This window comes from Microtus pennsylvanicus, chromosome 22 (assembly GCF_037038515.1).
Source record: "Microtus pennsylvanicus isolate mMicPen1 chromosome 22, mMicPen1.hap1, whole genome shotgun sequence".
Taxonomy (NCBI): domain Eukaryota; kingdom Metazoa; phylum Chordata; class Mammalia; order Rodentia; family Cricetidae; genus Microtus; species Microtus pennsylvanicus.
The window spans coordinates 13955769-13974338 of record NC_134600.1 but is presented as its reverse complement, the minus strand read 5'-3'; the positions used below and the strand labels follow the sequence as shown (position 1 = coordinate 13974338).

The window sequence follows — 18570 nt, the reverse complement described above, 5'->3', positions numbered from 1 at the left end:
CTGGGTGGGAACCCGCCGCCATATTCCCTGTATTGTGAAGTCCCTCATGGTCCCTGATAACTCCTGGACCTAGGGGCAGGCCTCTGGATAACTTTGCTCTGTGGCTTCATCTGCTTAGAGTATTGGGAGCAGGAAGCTGCGTGTACAAACACCTTCCTAGTCAACTTCAACAGGGTTCCTGTATTCATGGAAACAATTTGCCTAACTCAGAGAAGCCTCGTTTCTCCAGTATCTTCTCAATATCGAGCACTTTGCATTTAAGCTTTAAATATAATCTGAATTTATATTTAAATTTGTGGACGTTATCAAAGGCATCTCACATGTCGTGTAGCTCTCCACTACTGTGTCATAATGTAGAAGAGTAGAATTGGTGATACAATAGATTTACCAATGCTTAAAAAATAATTAAGTCTCACAAAGTAGAATTTATCAGAGGGAGAAATGCGTCTAAACAGCCAAACTGTGAGTCTAGGCTAATGAGGGCTTGTAGAGATTAGAATGCCCAGGTATACATTGTTTATCAGGATTGTCCAGATACTTGACTCCAAACCATTTCAAAGAAGCCACCACTGAGTTAAAAATAAAAAGTCACTGCTGGTTGGTGGTGGTGCACACCTTTAATTCCAATACTCTTGAGGCAGAGGCGGATTTCTGTGAGTTCAAGGCCAGCCTGATCTACAAGAGCTAGTTCCAGAACAGGCTCCAAAGCCACAAAGTAACCCTGTCTTGAAAAACCAACAAAAATAAAAAAATATCACTAGACCCACCCAAATATCAAAGAATAGACCTGTTAACAACCTGCTCAAGGAGACATTACAGGTCACAACCAACCTTAAGACCTGGCATGCCATAAAGTTCCAGTTTTTTTTTTTTTTTGAGAGAGGCATAGTTCTGTAGGAAGAGCAATATTACCGGGTGACATATATTTGAAATGTAAAACCCTGTCGTGTGAATGACTCGCCTGATCAATCAAGGCTTTCCTTTAGGACCTCAGGCAGGGAGGAGGGACATTCTTGCTGACCTAGTAACAGCCTGGGACATAAGCCTGTGAGTTTCCCTAAGGACCTGATGTATTGATACTAAAACAGAGCTCTTTCTCTAAAACCAGGACTGTGCATTGGAGAGCCCTTAATGGTCTGGTGCCCAGGCTTTTGTGGAGGGGTTGCTTCAGATCTTGACAACTCCACCTTTCCCACCATATGGAGCTATGGTTCTCAGTACCAAGGCCATTCTGGATGTAGCAAAGATTACAAAATACCCTTTATAACCTTTGTGTAGAATTGTTGGACTAGCCTCTCCCTAAATTTGTCTCATTGTATCATAGTTTCTGCTGACTTCATGTAATTCTTTCATTTCCCCCTAGGAAGTAATAGACTAGGCTAGCTTTGAACTCACAGAGAGGCACAGGGTTCTTCTCCCTGTGTCTTGGGATTAAAGGTATAAGCCACCACCACCTGGCAAGATGCTATTTTTTTTTCATTTTTTTTTTTTGGTTTTTCAAGTTTCTGTGTAGCTTTGGAGCCCATCCTGGAACAAGCTTTTATAGACTAGGCTGGCCTTGAACTCACAGAGATCTGCTGGCAGGGATTAAAGGCGTGTCCCACCACTGCTCAGCTAAGATGCTATTTTTCTTAAGAAGCTCACTAGGCTGTGACTTATCTTCTGCAACACCTCCCCACCCTATCCTTTTTATCTTTTACTTGTCCAGTCCAGTCTTTTTCTTTTTTTTTGTTTTTTGTTTTTTGTTTTGGTTTTTCGAGACAGGGTTTCTCTGTGGCTTTGGAGCCTGTCCTGGAAATAGCTCTGTAGACCAGGCTGGTCTCGAACTCACAGAGAACCACCTGCCTCTCCCTCCTGAGTGCTGGGATTAAAGGCGTGCGCCACCACCGCCCAGCCACAACCTCCCGGCTCCAGTCCAGTCTTTCTCCTCCCTTGTGATCTTCACCTTAGAACCCTGTCAGTGAAGGATGATTTGCTGTAACACGTCACGGGCATGCTTAAGAAAATATTCTGAGAATATTTTTACCTATATATTTAGACTGGCAAGTTGCCTGTTTCTATTTCAATTGTTCAGAGTATAATCCAGATCATTATCCTAAGGGATACTTATGACTTACAGCATATATTGAATGCACAATCTATCTAACCTCTTTCCCTTGAGCATTGTACAGAGATCAATGCATAACATCATTAAAGATACTTTTCTTTTTAATCTGCTAAATGTGTGATTTGATTTCTCAGTGGGAAGGCATATTAATTCTAGAAGAGCTGCATTTCTGTACTGATAGAAATATTGCTTATGAGTCAACTTCTGTTATGTTGACTCAGGTGGCTTTTGTCCCTCTTTGTTGCTTTCCTAGGCAACCTTGAGCGTCCTCTATATTACACCCTCAAAGTTCTTAAGTGACTGTACCAATTCACAGTATTAAAATTATGTATTTGCTGGGCAGTGGTGATGCATGCCTTTAATCCAAGCACTCGGGAGGCAGATGTATGCAGATCTCTGTGAGTTTGAAGCCAGGCTGGTCTACAAGAGCTAGTTCCAGGACAGTCACCAAAGCTACAGAGATACCTTGTCTCAAAAAAAAAAAACAGTAAAGTAAAATAATGCATTTGAGGCATGTAGTTGACTGCCCAATGCAGTCAAAAGGAAAGGATTTGCATATGGAGCATTTCTTCTGTCCTCAGATTACAATTTGAAGAATAGATTATTGTGTGCACTGCAGGGGGCACAGCATAGGCAATCAGCTGTTGGAGCCACCACTATGAAAAAGGGCCTGACTGTGGTAGCAGGAGTGGTTTGTAATTGCCCAGCATGTGTAAATTAATGTCATGTGAATAAACACAGACCAGATTGTGTGGGTGTCCAGATTAGGAAGGTTATCTTGAGTGAAGGAACATTGAATTTGCAATTAGACAACTATCTTCTGCAGATATGATCGATCTTTGTTTATTGGTATTTATTGAGCTCTACAATTTTCTTTGCTTCACTCCCTGCCTCTCCACTCCCCTATTCAACCCTCTCCCACAGTCCACATGCACCCAGTTTACTCAGGAGATCTTGTCTTTTTATACTTTATACTTCCCATGTAGATTAGAGCTCTGTAAGTCTCTCTTAGCATCCTCATTTTTGGCTAAGATCTGGGACCTGTGGTCTGTAGGCTGGCTTTCTTTGCTTTGTGCTTTAAAACCACTTATGAGTGAGTACATGTGATAATTGTCTTTTTGGGTCTGGGTTACCTCATGCAAAATAATGTTTTCAAGTTCCATCCATTTCCCTGCAAAATTCAAGATGTCATCATTTTTTCTGCTGTGTAGCACTCCGTGGTACCACATTTTTCTTATCCATTCTTCAGTTGAGCAGCATGTAGGTTTTTCCAGGTTTTGGCTAGGACAAACAAAGCTGCTATGAACATAGTTGAGCACATGTCCTTTTGGCACGATTGAGCATCCTTTGGATATAAACCCCAAAGTGGTATTACTTGGTCTTGAGAAAGGTAGTTTCCTAATTTTCTGAGAAATTGCCACACTGACATCTAAATGGGCTGCACCAGCTTGCATTCATACCAGCAATGCAGAAGTGTTCCCTTTTCCCCACAACCTCTCCAGCATAAGTTGTCATCAGTATTTTTGATCTTGGCCATATATTCAGGTGTCAGTTATAATCTCAGAGTTCTTTTGATTTGCATTTCTCTGATGACTAAGGATATTGAATATTTCCTTAAGTGTCTTTCAGCCATTTTAGATTCCTCTGTTGAGTTCTCTGTTTTGGTCTTTACTCCATTTTTTATTAAATTATGCGCCACCACTGCCCAGCTCAAATACTTTCTTTAAGGGTATTGCTGCTCTTATCTCTATTTGTTTCTGTTATCCAATGATTTTAAGTCATTAATAGTTTCATTTAATTTCTTTCAAGTTATGTTGATTTCTATGTAGATCAATGTCTCCTATACTTTAGGCTTGACTCATGCTGTATAATTGAGAATTATTTTGCCGGGCAGTGGTGGCACACACCTTTAATCCCAGCCCTCAGGAGACAGAGGCAGGCAGATCACTGGGAGTTTGAGGCCAGCCTGGTCTACAAGAGCTAGTTCCAGGACAGTCACCAAATCTACAGAGAAACCCTGTCTCGAAAAAAAAAATTGAGAATTATTTTGAACACCTAATTCTGCCTCTGCTGCCCAGTTCTGGGAGGACAGTCCTGCAACTCCTTCCAGGTTTGTCCTTCACTAGTCAGTTAGAAAGAAAAATAGAGCAGTTAATGAGTGTCTGTTGATCTTTCTGACTTTTATTGGGAACATAGAAATCTAGAGGGATTCTTATAAGAATTGAACTCATTGACCAACTTTGAAGCTGGTGGAGACACAGTACAGGAAGTGAGAGGTTAGCCTGAGGGTGAGAGCTTTCCTGTTTCGACTGAGATTACTTATATGGAATCAGGTAGTCCATTGTAATACTGTATTATCCTGATTGACCATTGTTTGCAGTCCACAGACAATGGCAATCTGGGTATGGACTGACCTTATCTTGAAACCTAATGTGTGATATTTACAGTAGTTATCCAAAGTAGATGATCTTGGTAAAAATTTGTGTCCCTGCTTAACAGGACCATTACTTTTCTGAAATAAGATCTTCATCTTTAGGGAGAAGATGAGGGAAGAAAAAAGCTGAACAGATGGGTGCCCTTCCAGAACTCTGTGTAAAAACAGTTCTTCTACCACCCGTACCCACCTACCCTTGAGCAGAGAAACAGGAAACAGTTTGCACATTTGAGAAGTGTCCATGTTGAATCTCCATAGGAAATATGTCACGCCTGCCCCATTCCCTGGGCCTCCCCTACTGCCCAGAGCAGGTCCCTACAGTTAATTTTGGGATTCTCCCCCTTCCACAGTATAACATTTTTTAAAGATTTATTTATTTATTTATCCCTGCAGGCCAGCAGAGTGCATCAGATCTCATTATAATTGGTTGTGGGCCACCATATGGTTACTGGGAATTGAACTCAGGACCGCTGGAAGAATAGTCATTGCTCTTAACCTCTGAGCCATCTCTCAGCCCCCCAGTATATCTTTTTTAAAAAACATTTTTTCCCATCGAGGTCATCGTTTGTTTTCTATCTTTTTAAATTCTTTTTTCCCTTCTTTCCTCCTTTTCCCCCCTCTCTCCTTCTAATACTTTTTTTAGTAAGGGGAATACCATGATGTCACTCTAGCCTGGCCCCTGTAGACTTGATCCCAGTGCCTGCTGTTAAAACCACTATAGAATCAAGACAGGGAGATGTTGTAATTAGTAGTCTGGGCATGGTATTGGATTTGTGGGAAACCCCTGTCTGTTGTAGTGATGAGAATCATCTAGATTTGTCTCATTCTAAACAGGGACTCACTTAAAGCCAGGAAAGTCCACACTGACTCTTTGTCTATGAATTCTACATCTTCAAACCCTTTGCCAAGGCCACAGAATTTTTTACAGACTGACAAATTAGTAACACGGTTGACTGAACCACAGCCATGAAAGTGAGCTTCCAACTCTTCTGCTCTTGCACCATGGTCCACATTGCCAAGATAGATGGAACTGGCATCAGCCTCCATCTTCTCCTCAAGAGATGATAACTGAGCCAGCATTGCCTGGGGTTGTACTCTTATTTTGGGGTTGTATTCTTATTCATCTGCTTCTCTACCTCATTTTGTATCTCCTTTAACTTCTCATCCTCTTCCTCCATCTCCCTGACTCCCTGAATCTTTGATCACTTCTAGCTCTGGGTCCTCAATGATGCTGTCCTCGAAGTGCTCCTTCTGGCTTCTGGGGACTCCCCAGCTGGTCCCAGAACTTGTAGCTGAAGGATCCTCATTCCCAGCATCCCCAAAGGCCCCAGGCCCACTTCTCAGGCAGGGATCCCCAACCACCTGCTTCCCCCACTGTTCTTCAAATCATTTTTCTAGGTTGTTTGGGATTGGGCATCAGTGGAACAGAATTTATCTAAACCAGAAGAAAGCACAAGGGGCTGGAGCGCCATCACAAGCAATCTCTTCTGTTTGCTAAGAGAACATCTATATCATGAGACTTCTGTCCTCAGAAGACAGATCAGTAATTAGAGGTCAGAAACAAGGGTTTAAGGGTCACTTTGAGATAACTTTTTTTTTTTTTTTTTTTTTTTTTTTTTTGGCTAACACAGATGTTACTCACTGCCATCAAGATTCCTGGAAGAAGAAGAGCAGGCATAATAAAATTCTGTATAATGTTAAAACATACCTAATATGATTATACTTTCAACTGTAATAAGTAACAAACTACTAATATGCAGTACTTTGTATCTTAATTACTTGATAATAATAACTTTCAAGGACTAAACATTTTCTTTTTTTTTCTTTTTCGAGACAGGGTTTCTCTCTGATTTTGGAGCCTGTCCTGAAACTAGCTCTTGTAGACCAGGCTGGTCTCGAACTCACAGAGATCCGCCTGCCTTTGCCTCCCAAGTGCTGGGATTAAAGGCGTGTGCCACCACTGCCTGGCAACCATTTTCATTACATGTTTAAGTTCGTTGTTTTAGATAAAATATCTTGAGTAAAAATATACATCATAGACAGTATGTTTTAACAAAAACAATATCAAATTACTATCAAAAGGAAGCATACATATCTATATCAATATAAAATATTGAAATAAGTAGTTACTTTTTAAATTAATTTTAATGATCTACCCTTTTATCTCATCATATATATATATATATATATATATATATATATATATATGCCTCTTGATTTTTTTTTAAGAGTAGATTCAATAATCTACACTTTTATCCTATAATTACCTTGGGTGCCTTTTGTAGGTGGATAAATGTTTCTGAATATATAGAGTTGGCTGTGGAGTTGGACACTGGCTCTGTCCCTCTATAAATCCAAACATGTTAAAAGAAAAATTCAGAGTTTCTGTCTCATGTCAGGAGCATGGGACAGAAAGAAAAAAGGATTTAGAAAAAAAATTTACTTTTCTTTATATCTATTTTTGTCTCTATTGTACATGTCACTGAATATATTTGTCTGTATATGTCTATATAATTAATGTTGAAGGTTTGCACAATGAACAATAAATTTTCCTGCAGTAAATTTTGAAACTTCCAGGAAGAAGATGGGGCCCCAGAACATCAACTCAACCTGGTTGATATTACATCATGATGATGATAGCGCTACTATAAGATCTGTTTTGAGTACCAGTTACTCAAGATGGTTCCAACTTGGTAAGCTGAAATGGTGCACTTTTTACAATGTTCTGGACAGACCTCCTAATAGGAAGCTCAGAAAATCCTTACCAGGGGGCTGGAGAGATAGCTCGGTGGTTGGGAGCGCTGACTGCTCTTCCAGGGGACCCGGGTTCAGTTCCCAGCACCCACATGGCAGCTCACGACTGTCTGAAGATCAGTTCCAGGGGATCTGACACTTCACACCAATGCACATAAAGTGGAGTTAAATAAAGCATAAACATATTAAAAAAGAAAAAAAAAAGAAAATCCTTACCAAATACGCAGAGACTATTTGCAATTATACTAGACAGTAATCTTGGAACTTAACCATCATTTTACTTTCACAGGATCCCATAGAAAGAAAATCCCGCCCCCCCATGATAGCTGGAAGTAATTCTAAAAGACAACATCTCCTCTCCCAACAAAGTTTGTTCTCAGAATTAGGGATATCATTTAGGGGTTGATTATAATTGGTATAGGGTTGCAAGATGGAGAGAAAATTTTAGAGGCTGAAGGATCACTTTGAAAAAAAATGGAAAAATTGAATGGGATAATAGATTAGTGTGAGTTTGCTCACACTAATAATAATAGTGAATAATAGAGTGAATATTGTGAGTTATTATTTACAGGGAATTGCATTGGTATAGATTATTGTATATTGATATAATGTGAAATTATATTGAATATTGTATGCATTCATGCTTCTACCTCTGCTTAAAAAGATTGTTATGGATTGATATATATTTATCATATTGCAACATACATTTCTACCTCTGATCAAGATACTTATACATTGTTTACATTTTGAAGTCATTGTCCTCATTTGTTTTAGTTGTTTATTGTATAATATTCCAATATGTATTTATTTATTTATTATGTATACAATATTCTGACTGTGTGCATGTCTGCAGGCCAGAAAAGGGAATCTTTACAGATGGTTGTGAACCCCCATGTGGTTGCCGGGAATTGAACTCAGGACCTTTGGGAGAACAGGCAATGCTCTTAACCACCGAGCCATCTCTCCAGCCCCCTTGTATAATATTCTAATATGAGCCTTAGTTTTTAATTTTATACATATTAAGAATTATAGATCGGGCTGGAGAGATGGCTCAGTGGTTAAGAGCACGGCCTGCTCTTCCAAAGGTCCTGAGTTCAATTCCCAGCAACCACATGGTGACTCATGGTGCACTCTTCTGGTCTGCAGGCAGAGTACTGAGAATACTGTATACATAATAAATAAATAAATAAATCTTTTGAAAAAAAAAAGAATTATAGATCAATAGTCATTTATGGTTTTTGTATTTGGAATAATCAGGTTCTTTAGATACGTAGAGATTAAATTCATCATATATAGGTAATCTTCAACCACTTCAAAGAGCTGTAGATTATGGCATTTAAATAACTTTGAGTTATGTTTAAGTGAGTCACAATTGCTCCTAGTAGCATCATTCTATTTCCAAGAGAATGTTGAAAACTGGTCACTTCACTTGGAGCTTGTTTTCTTCTTGGCCAAACTGGCCTTTAGGCAAAGACATGTTTGTGTCTCAACTACTGACAAGATAAATGATATCCAAAAATGGATAAGCAGGATTGTTAAATCTTGCCAAGATAGGATAAGATGGTTTTTAAAATTTTCCTACCTCCTTAAGTGGTCGGTCACTTATTCTAGGTCTTTGCCAAAGTTGGTTGCTTCAACATTGCAAATGAGACTTTGGATGATTGCCCAGGGAGCCAGTTGTCTCTGTAATTGGTTACACATTTTGAAAGTTGCTTGATTGCACTTCCTGCTTACTCAAGTAATATTATTTCCCTTCTTGGATCTTTGATGGGGTTGAAGACTAGATAGTTGAAGTTCCTTTCCTCTCATGACTTGGCCAAGTTATTATACAAGACATAAACTAGTTAGGATAGGATAATTAATGAATATATTGTTCTTATTTATTGTATAGAATTGTGTATTGGGCTTAGAACTCTCTTATTTAAACAAAAGGAGAAGGTGCTGTAGGAAATCTTACAGCCAGTGGTTTCCTGACCACTAAGGCATGGCCTCTAATATTATATATACCAGTATAGAGCATGAGTCCAGCCTCTTCCTGGCTGCATGATTCGGTTTCTGATCTCAGTTCAAGCATAGGATTCTGATTTGTGAGTCTATCCCTAATAAATAAACATCTATTTCTCAATTCTGAGCTAGTATTGCATTTCTTCTAAGAGTCCTTCTTTAAGGGTCATTAAATGTGAATCTTTTAAGTGATGAAATGATTTCTTTCATTTGTTGACCATGGACCAATAGTGACTGGGTTCAGAATGTACTTGATTAAATAAACAACCCACCAGAAAATATCATGTATTTGAAGAACTTTCTCTCCTTATTGGTTTTATTTCAATTTTCTGTGGATCCTTAGTAGGAGAAGCCTTTCTAGATGAAATTCCTCATTGTATGTTATGAGTTTCAATACCCTAAAGTAGTTTCCTGACATTTATATCTACTGTGTTGTGCTTGACATTAATCAGCCAAATTCCTATTTATACTGAAATGTGTTTACCATCATTATAGGCTCAATCTCTAAATCACAAAATATATAGCAGAAACAGTTGTTATTCAGTGCTCAAGAGTTTGGTAACCTGCTATTGTAATTGTTTTGTTTGCTTATCTGAGTCATTGTGTGGCTCTAAATTCCTGAAAGTAAAGGGAGGCATCATTCCTGGCTCTATTTGTTGTTATGTTATTGGATGATGGCCCTGGAATGCAGGTATTTTTTATGTCAAGTATATGCTGCTGTGCTGAGCTTCATGCTTATCTTGAATTTAAAAATTTGACAGAGGGTATCTCTCTGACTCCCAGGATGCCATCCCATGGATTGATAGTGTTAATACTGCCTGAGTATTTTGGGTCATTAAATTACAGTTGTATGAACATCTTTGAAGGTGTAAGTCACAAACAATGCCACACCAGTTTGGAATTATGATTACTAGGTTGGTATTTATTTAAAGGGGGAAAAACTTACAGATCACCATCCCAGACAACAGCCCTCTGCGCAACCAGGAAGGGAGTCTAGTCGCCCGGTGGAGCAGGAAGTGAAGAGAGTGAGGAAAGGGAAGTGGCGGCTTTTTTAAAGGGAGAGAGACCACGCCCCAATGGGCTGGTATCTCAGCGGCTATAGGCTGGAGGAGCGGGAGGACCTCCCGCAACACCTCCCCCTTTTGTTTATATAAGAGAGTTCTAAATCTACTATGAAATTACATACAATAAGTACAAATATCCTATTCTAACTAGCTTAGGTCTTGTATAATAAATAACTTTGCTAAGTCATGAGAGAAAGTAACTACATTTATATAGTCTTCAACACCATCAAAGATCTGAGAAGGGAAATAATGTTACTTGGGTAATTAGGAAGTTCAGTAAAACAACTTCCAAAACATGTAACAAATCACAGAGACAACTAGCTACCTGGGCAATCACCCAAAGTCATGTTAGCAGCATTGAAGCGACCAACATTGGCTAAGGCCTAACATAACTGACATACCATTTTTAAAGGCAAGTGACTTTTCAAAACTATCTTACCCTGTCTTGACAGGATATGACAGTCCTGTTTTATCCACTGATGCATGCTCTGTATCTCTGTCAGTGGTTGAGGTATGGGCATTTCTTTGCCCAAAGGCCAGTTCTGCCAAAAAGAAAGGCCCCATGTGGAGTGTCTTTGGTGCTCAACATTCTCTCAGGCATAGAGCGGTGTTGCCAGGAGCAATTGTGTCTCACTACCACAAAACTCTGAGTTAGATTAAAGGCCATTTTCTACAGCTCTTTGAAGAAGTTGAAGATTATCTATGTATACTGAGTATAATCTCTATATATCTAAAGAACCTGATTAGTCTAATTATAAATGGCAAACTTAGATGACTATTAATCTATATAATTTTCAATATCTATCTAACTTAAAGACTAAGAAAATAAACGACTGTGAAACAAATGAGGACAATGACCTCCAAATATAAACAATGTACAAATATACATTGCAGTAGGTAAATATATATCAATACACAAACATTGTATAAGTATCTTAATCAGAGGTAGAAATGTACACTGCAATATGGTAAATATATACTATATATATATATATCAATACAATATATGTCAATACATAAAAAAATGTTTTAAACAGAGGTAGAAACATGCATGCATACAATAGTCAATATAATTTAACTTTGTATCAATATACAAGAATCTATGCCAATATATTTGTCTAAAAACAGTATCTCACAATTACAAATCTATTATCCCATCATCCCTCTTTTTTTTTTGAAAATGATCCCTGAGCTTATAAAATTCCTCCCCCAACCCTCAATCGTATACTAATTATAATCAACCCCTAAATAATGTCCCTACACCCAAGGGCAAACTTTACTGGGAGAGGGGGCGTCGTCCTCTAGAATTACTTAAAGCTGTCATGGGGGCGACGTTCTTTCTGGGGGATCCTGTGAAAGTAAAATGATGGTTAAATTTCAAGATCAATGTCTTTTAAAATTGCAAATAGTCTCTGAGTATTTTGTGCAGGTCTGGCCAAAATGTTGTATAAGATGTGCACCATTTCAGCTAACCAAGTTGGAACTGTCTTGTGCAGGTGGTACCCAAAGCAGGTCTTGTAGCGCTATCAGTATCATGACGTCATATCAACCAGGTGGAGTTGTTGTTATGGGGCCCCATCTTCTCCCTGGAAACTTCAAATGTCACTGCAGGAAAACTCATTGTTCATTGTGAAAAACTTAAACATTAATCATATAGACATATATAGGCATACATATATTCAATGGAAGGCATGATAGATATATTCAATGAAAAGTATGATAGATATGAAGAAAAGCAAAGATGTTTTCTAAACTCATATTTCTTTTTGTCCCATATCATGACTCTTGACATGAGACAGAAACTCCAGAAACTCTGGGTTTTTCTCTTACTAACAGGCTTGGAATTGGAGAGGGACTGAGCCAGAGTCCAACTTCAAAACCAGCTCCATAAATTTAGAAATATGGTTTAATATTACTTACACAACTCATTCAGTTTTTTGATATTTCCTATTGGGCAGGTATTTTTCCATCTGTCAGTATCCAAACATCCAGGGTCCCTTGAATTTTTCAAAGATGAGTGTTTTGCTGTGGAGATAAGAACAGAACCCTGCCCCCATTTTATATGTTTTTCTTACCACCTGTATGAATATCATCATTGTGGATGAGTTGTCATTTCTCCTTTACAAGAGGTTTCTCCTCTTCAAATCAAAACTTTATTAATTTTGATGGTATCCACAATTTTTCTTCTCCTGTGGAAACAAGAGCAAAACCCCTTCCCCAACGTAGCACATCTCCTGGCTTCCATTGAGAGGTCAGCATGTCTTTGAAATAAATCGGTTGATTTAGTTCAGCAGACTTTTCCATTATCCAATGTCTTTCTGCTGCTGTCGTTCCTTTCTAATTAGCATTAAGAAAACTCAAGGTTAATAAAGCATTATGTAATCTATTTCTGGGAGTATTTTAGGTCCCTTTCTGTTTGTTTAGCATATCCTTTATACTACGATTTGATCTTTCTATAACTGCCTGACCTGTAGGGTTATTTGGTATACCTGTAATGTCAAAAAAGCATTTCATTTTCTTAGATACATATGCTGGACCATTACCTGTCTTTATTTGTGCAGGTATACCCATGATGGCCATAACTTCCAATAAATGTGTGATTATATGACTAGGATGCAGCTCAACAAAGTAAATGTAATTAAATCAATTCCAGAGATGGAACCAGAAACCCAGAATCCAGGGGTAGAGTGGAGCAACCTGAAAGCTGCTTATGCCTCCACGTGACAGATACACCCTGAGGGGTTGCAGCTTTCAGCAACCGGCAACTGCATGCTCTGGTTTGCGCCACTTAAGAGCTGTGTTTGCAAGGGAGATTTAAACATGACTCAGAAAAGAGCAAACCACGCCGGCAGAGACTACGTAGGCCTGTGGAGTTGAAATCGACGTGGGGAGGCAGATGATAGGGTGTGTGGGGACTGGAAGTCAATCTGAGGTGTCTAAAGGGAAAATATAAAGAACTGCAGCAGGAAAATCCAGTGCATGATGATTTATATTAAGATGCTGGCTCCACGCACAAGACACAGGCCACAAGGCTGCTGCCGCCAAGGAAGGGATGCTCACACCAAGGTGAACTCGCGGCCAGCAGCCAAGAGGGGGAAGGAGAGGTCCTAACACCAAACTTTGGGTGCCAAATGAAGGCGTAAGTCACAAACAATGCCACACCAGTTTGGAATTATGATTAATAGAGTGGTATTTATTAAAGGGGGAAAAACTTACAGATCACCATCCCAGACAACAGCCCTCTGCGCAACCAGGAAGGGAGTCTAGGAAGTGAAGAGAGTGAGGAGAGGGAAGTGGCCGCTTTTTTAAAGGGAGAGACACCACGCCCCAATGGGCTGGTATCTCAGGGGCTATAGGCTGGAGGAGCGGGAGGACCTCCCACAACACATCTTGTTGCTTGTTATGCTTCCTTTGATTTTTTTAAATCAATATGACAGTTTTATATGCCTGCATGGATATGTACCATGAAAGTGATCAAAGGATATCAGAAATCCTTACCCTGGAAAATGGATAGTTATAATCCCCATGTAAGTACAGGCAAATTTGTCCATCTCCATTCAAGATCAGCAAGAGTGCTGAATTAATCTGCCCTCTCTCCAGGTCTGTGTTGATTATTTATGACCAACATTTATATTTCTACTGTTTTCATCTGTCTACTTGTAACTGTTTTATACAGGAAGTTCTTTTTGTTCAAAATGTTATTGGTATTGCAGTTTATATTAGGGTACTTCAGGTTTTCGAAGAAGACTATAGAACTGGAGTGAAAACAACTCTTTGTAGAAACTTCAATAAAAGCCTGTTAGTTTTTCTATCCCATTGTTTGTGTTATTGAGGTTTGCAATGGAGACAGAGTCTTAATGTGTACTGCCACCTCTCCTGGACCTGATTATATTGACTTGCATGGCATTCAACTCAGAGACAAATATACCCACCTCTGTTTACTGAGTGTTGTGGTCAAAGGCACAATACACCAATACACCCATTTGTGTATTTTTTTTCCTTTCTATAATGAGGAATTTTTCATACAATTTTCTCATGCATACAATTTACTGTTGATCTTTTTCTTGTCTCACCCTGTTAATAGATATTGTTCTTATAAGGTGAAATCCCATTCAAAGTGTACAGAAATGACAGAATTGACTGTCCTTTCAATTTATTTCTAAAGTAACTGACTATATCACAGAATAAGAATGGGGAGCACCAGAATCATACAACTGTACGTTCAAAGAAGTATGCATTTCCAATGATGTCACTGTCATGCTTACATTGTACACATGTGTGGTATATTTTTGAAGGCAGTGACCTATGATGATGTGCATATCAACTTCACTCAGGAAGAGTGGGATTTGCTGAATCCTTCCCAGAAAAATCTCTACAAAGATGTGATGCTGGAGACCTACAGGAACCTCACTACTATAGGTAAAAATTAATTTCCTTCATGTTTCAAAATATGGAGACAACCTTTCCTTGCCTTATAATGTTGTTCTGTAATTTGATTTAGAAAGAAGAAAATGAGATGAATAACACAATCATAGTTCTTAGGTGCACTTAAGATAATGAGCTAATTGTTGTACAATATTAAATAATATAACATACATATTCTGGTACTGTATTTCAGGGAACATTTTGAAGGACTGTAACACTGAAGAACATAGTCAATGTTCTAGAAGACCTGCAAGGTAATTTTCCTGTGCAAGTTTATAACAATGTGCCTCTGATGAGTTTGTAATATGTCCTGGAACAATGAATCAAAGGCAGCAGTGTAAATAAGCACAGCTTTAAATGCATTGATGGTTATTAAATTCTCACAAATCCATATTCCTCAATTTCTCATGTGTGAATTGCATTTGCAAGGCATTCATTTAAGAAAAAGTCAAGGAAGCAATGACTAAACAGATATCACCATTTGAATCATAGCAACGTGAGAGCTATGTAGTAGATCTGTCAGTCCATTTCTTTCTTGCTACTCATGACAAAAACTGTATACACATTTCAGTGATGAGTGTAGCTGCAAACTTTCTCCTAAATCAATAGCTCATGGTAAGACTTGGATTACTCATATACTTTTTGTGACTTGCTAAGTTTAGTAAAAGTGGCAGTTAGAGTCAAGGGTCAAGGGGCAGTTGTTGTGGAGAAACCTTAATATCTATACCACAAGTCCATGAGGAACAGCAAGTCAAACCATGAGGATTCAATGTGGAAATCTTTTATTCACTATTCTTCCTTTACTATGTATATTATATGTTCCTCTTGATACAGGCATATGAGAATATGGATATGGAAAGATGTAGCATACGTCTCATTAAGAACAATTAGAAGATAAACTGTAGTTCCATGGAGAGTATACTTGTTCAATTAAGTCCAAGTATACAGTAATTGGTTTTCTACCATCATTGTTAATACATAAACAACTTCACATTACAAAAAAGCCCCATGAGTTCTAAGTCTGCCTATACTTCTTGGTGTCTTAGTTCACTTAGCCAATGTATAAGGATTCATAGCAAAATTTATGAATGCAGTAAAGTTCGTAAGGCACTCAGTATATGCAGTTCTTTTAAAAAACATGAAAAATATCATAGAAAAAAATATAGGGATAGGTATAGATGAAATGGTAAACCATGACACAAAAGAATTTATCATCACAAATTTTTTTTCTGATGCAAAATGACCCCTAAAGAAAGAAGAAAACATGATTTTAAATGAAGTTATAAGACATTAATATTTGATTCATTTTTACAATTGGAACAAATTATGAAATTAATTCATACAGATCTGAGGATCAACAGTGTCTTGAATGTGGTAAAGCTTTGACATGTGTAAATTATCCTTGCAGGATTGAAAGAAATCAAATTGGAGAGAAATTTTCAGGATGTTCTCAGTGTGATAAAGCCTTGTCTTATGACACTCACCTTCTAAGGAATGAAAAAACACATACCAGAGAAAAATGCTGTGAAATTAAGCAATGTGGTAAAGCCTTTGATTATCACAGTCATCATCAAATGCATGAAAGAACACATACTGGAGAGAAACCCTATGAATATACTCAAGATGATAAAGATTTAGTTCTTTATGAAACTCATCAAAGTCATAAAAGAACACAAAATAAAGAAAAATCATATGAATTTAATCTGCTTGGCAAGGCCTTTGCTGATCACAGTCATCTTCAAAAGAATAAAAGAACACATACTGGAGAGAAACCCTATGAATGTAATCAGTGTGGTAAGGCCTTTGCATGGCATAGTCTCCTTCAATACCATAAAAGAACACATAGTGGAGAGAAACCCTATGAATGTAATCAGTGTGGTAAGGCCTTTGCTCAACGTCGTACTCTTCAAATGCATAAAAGAACACATACTGGAGAGAAACCCTATGAATGTAATCAGTGTGGTAAGGCCTTTGCTGAAAATAGTACTCTTCAAATTCATAAAAGAACACACACTGGAGAGAAACCCTATGAATGTAATCAGTGTGGTAAGGCCTTTGCACGTCATAGTCACCTTCAATACCATAAAAGAGGACATACTGGAGAGAAACGCTATGAATGTAATCAGTGTGGTAAGGCTTTTGCACGTCATAGTCACCTTCAATACCATAAAAGAGGACATACTGGAGAGAAACCCTATGAATGTAATCAGTGTGGTAAGGCCTTTGCACGTCATAGTCACCTTCAATACCATAAAAGAGGACATACTGGAGAGAAACGCTATGAATGTAATCAGTGTGGTAAGGCCTTTGCACGTCATAGTCACCTTCAATACCATAAAAGAGGACATACTGGAGAGAAACCCTATGAATGTAATCAGTGTGGTAAGGCCTTTGCACGTCATAGTCACCTTCAATACCATAAAAGAGGACATACTGGAGAGAAACCCTATGAATGTAATCAGTGTGGTAAGGCCTTTGCACGTCATAGTCACCTTCAATACCATAAAAGAGCACATACTGGAGAGAAACCCTATGAATGTAATCAGTGTGGTAAGGCCTTTGCACGTCATAGTCACCTTCAATACCATAAAAGAGGACATACTGGAGAGAAACCCTATGAATGTAATCAGTGTGGTAAGGCCTTTGCACATCATAGTCACCTTCAATACCATAAAAGAGGACATACTGGAGAGAAACCCTATGAATGTAATCAGTGTGGTAAGGCCTTTGCTCAACGTGGTACTCTTCAAATGCATAAAAGAAAACATACTGGAGAGAAACCCTTTGAATGTAATCAGTGTGGTAAGGCCTTTGCACGTCACAGTTATCTTCAAATGCATAAAAGAACACATACTGGAGAGAAACCCTATGAATGTAATCAGTGTGGTAAGGCCTTTGCTCAACGTGGTACTCTTCAAATGCATAAAAGAACACATACTGGAGAGAAACCGTATGAATGTAATCAGTGTGGTAAGGCCTTTGCTCAACGTGGTACTCTTCAAATGCATAAGAGTACACATACTGGAGAGAAACCCTATGAATGTAATCAGTGTGGTAAGGCCTTTGCACGTCATAGTCTCCTTCAATACCATAAAAGAGCACATACTGGAGAGAAACCCTATGAATGTAATCAGTGTGGTAAGGCCTTTGCTGAAAATAGTACTCTTCAAATTCATAAAAGAACACACACTGGAGAGAAACCCTATGAATGTAATCAGTGTGGTAAGGCCTTTTCTCAAAACAGTAATCTTCAAAGGCATAAAAGAACACATACTGGAGAGAAACCCTTTGAATGTAATCAATGAGGTAAGGTCTTTGCTCACAACTGTGCTCTTCATAATCATAAAAGAACACATACTGGAGAGAAACCCTATGAATGCCCATCAATGTGGTAAGGACTTTGCATGTCACAATCATCTTCAATTGCATAAAAGAACACATACTGGAGAGATACATGTGAATGGAATCTGTCCTGAATTCTTTTTCCCAATCATCTCCAAATATGTAAAATAAGACATCCTATAGAGAAACTCTGAGTTTAATATGTGTGTTCTCTAAAGACATAAGAAAAATCATACTGTAGTGATACTCTACGAAAATCAGTGTCAGAATGTTTTGTGCTTCATATAGGAGTAAAACTTTTTGTGTGTAATCAATCTGATTAAGTTTGTGGTGCATATTACCATAATCTTTGGACCTGAGGAAAAAACTGAGGGCTTATTGTAAATTATTCTTTAAAAAAAACAGTTATTGTATAGAAAAGAATTTTATAGTGTCAACAA

General features: G+C 38.3%; 1 protein-coding gene and 1 pseudogene across 1 annotated transcript; one reads left to right on the top strand and one right to left on the bottom strand.

The window, feature by feature from the left end:
- Positions 1-5180: 5180 nt before the first annotated feature.
- Positions 5181-5762, bottom strand: LOC142839976 (polyadenylate-binding protein 2 pseudogene; annotated as a pseudogene).
- A 10600-nt stretch (positions 5763-16362) lies between these two features.
- LOC142840076 (uncharacterized) lies at positions 16363-18183 on the top strand. The gene is given in 1 exon segment (XM_075956552.1): positions 16363-18183. A coding segment is annotated over 1 exon segment (1821 nt).
- The last annotated feature ends 387 nt before the right edge of the window (positions 18184-18570 follow it).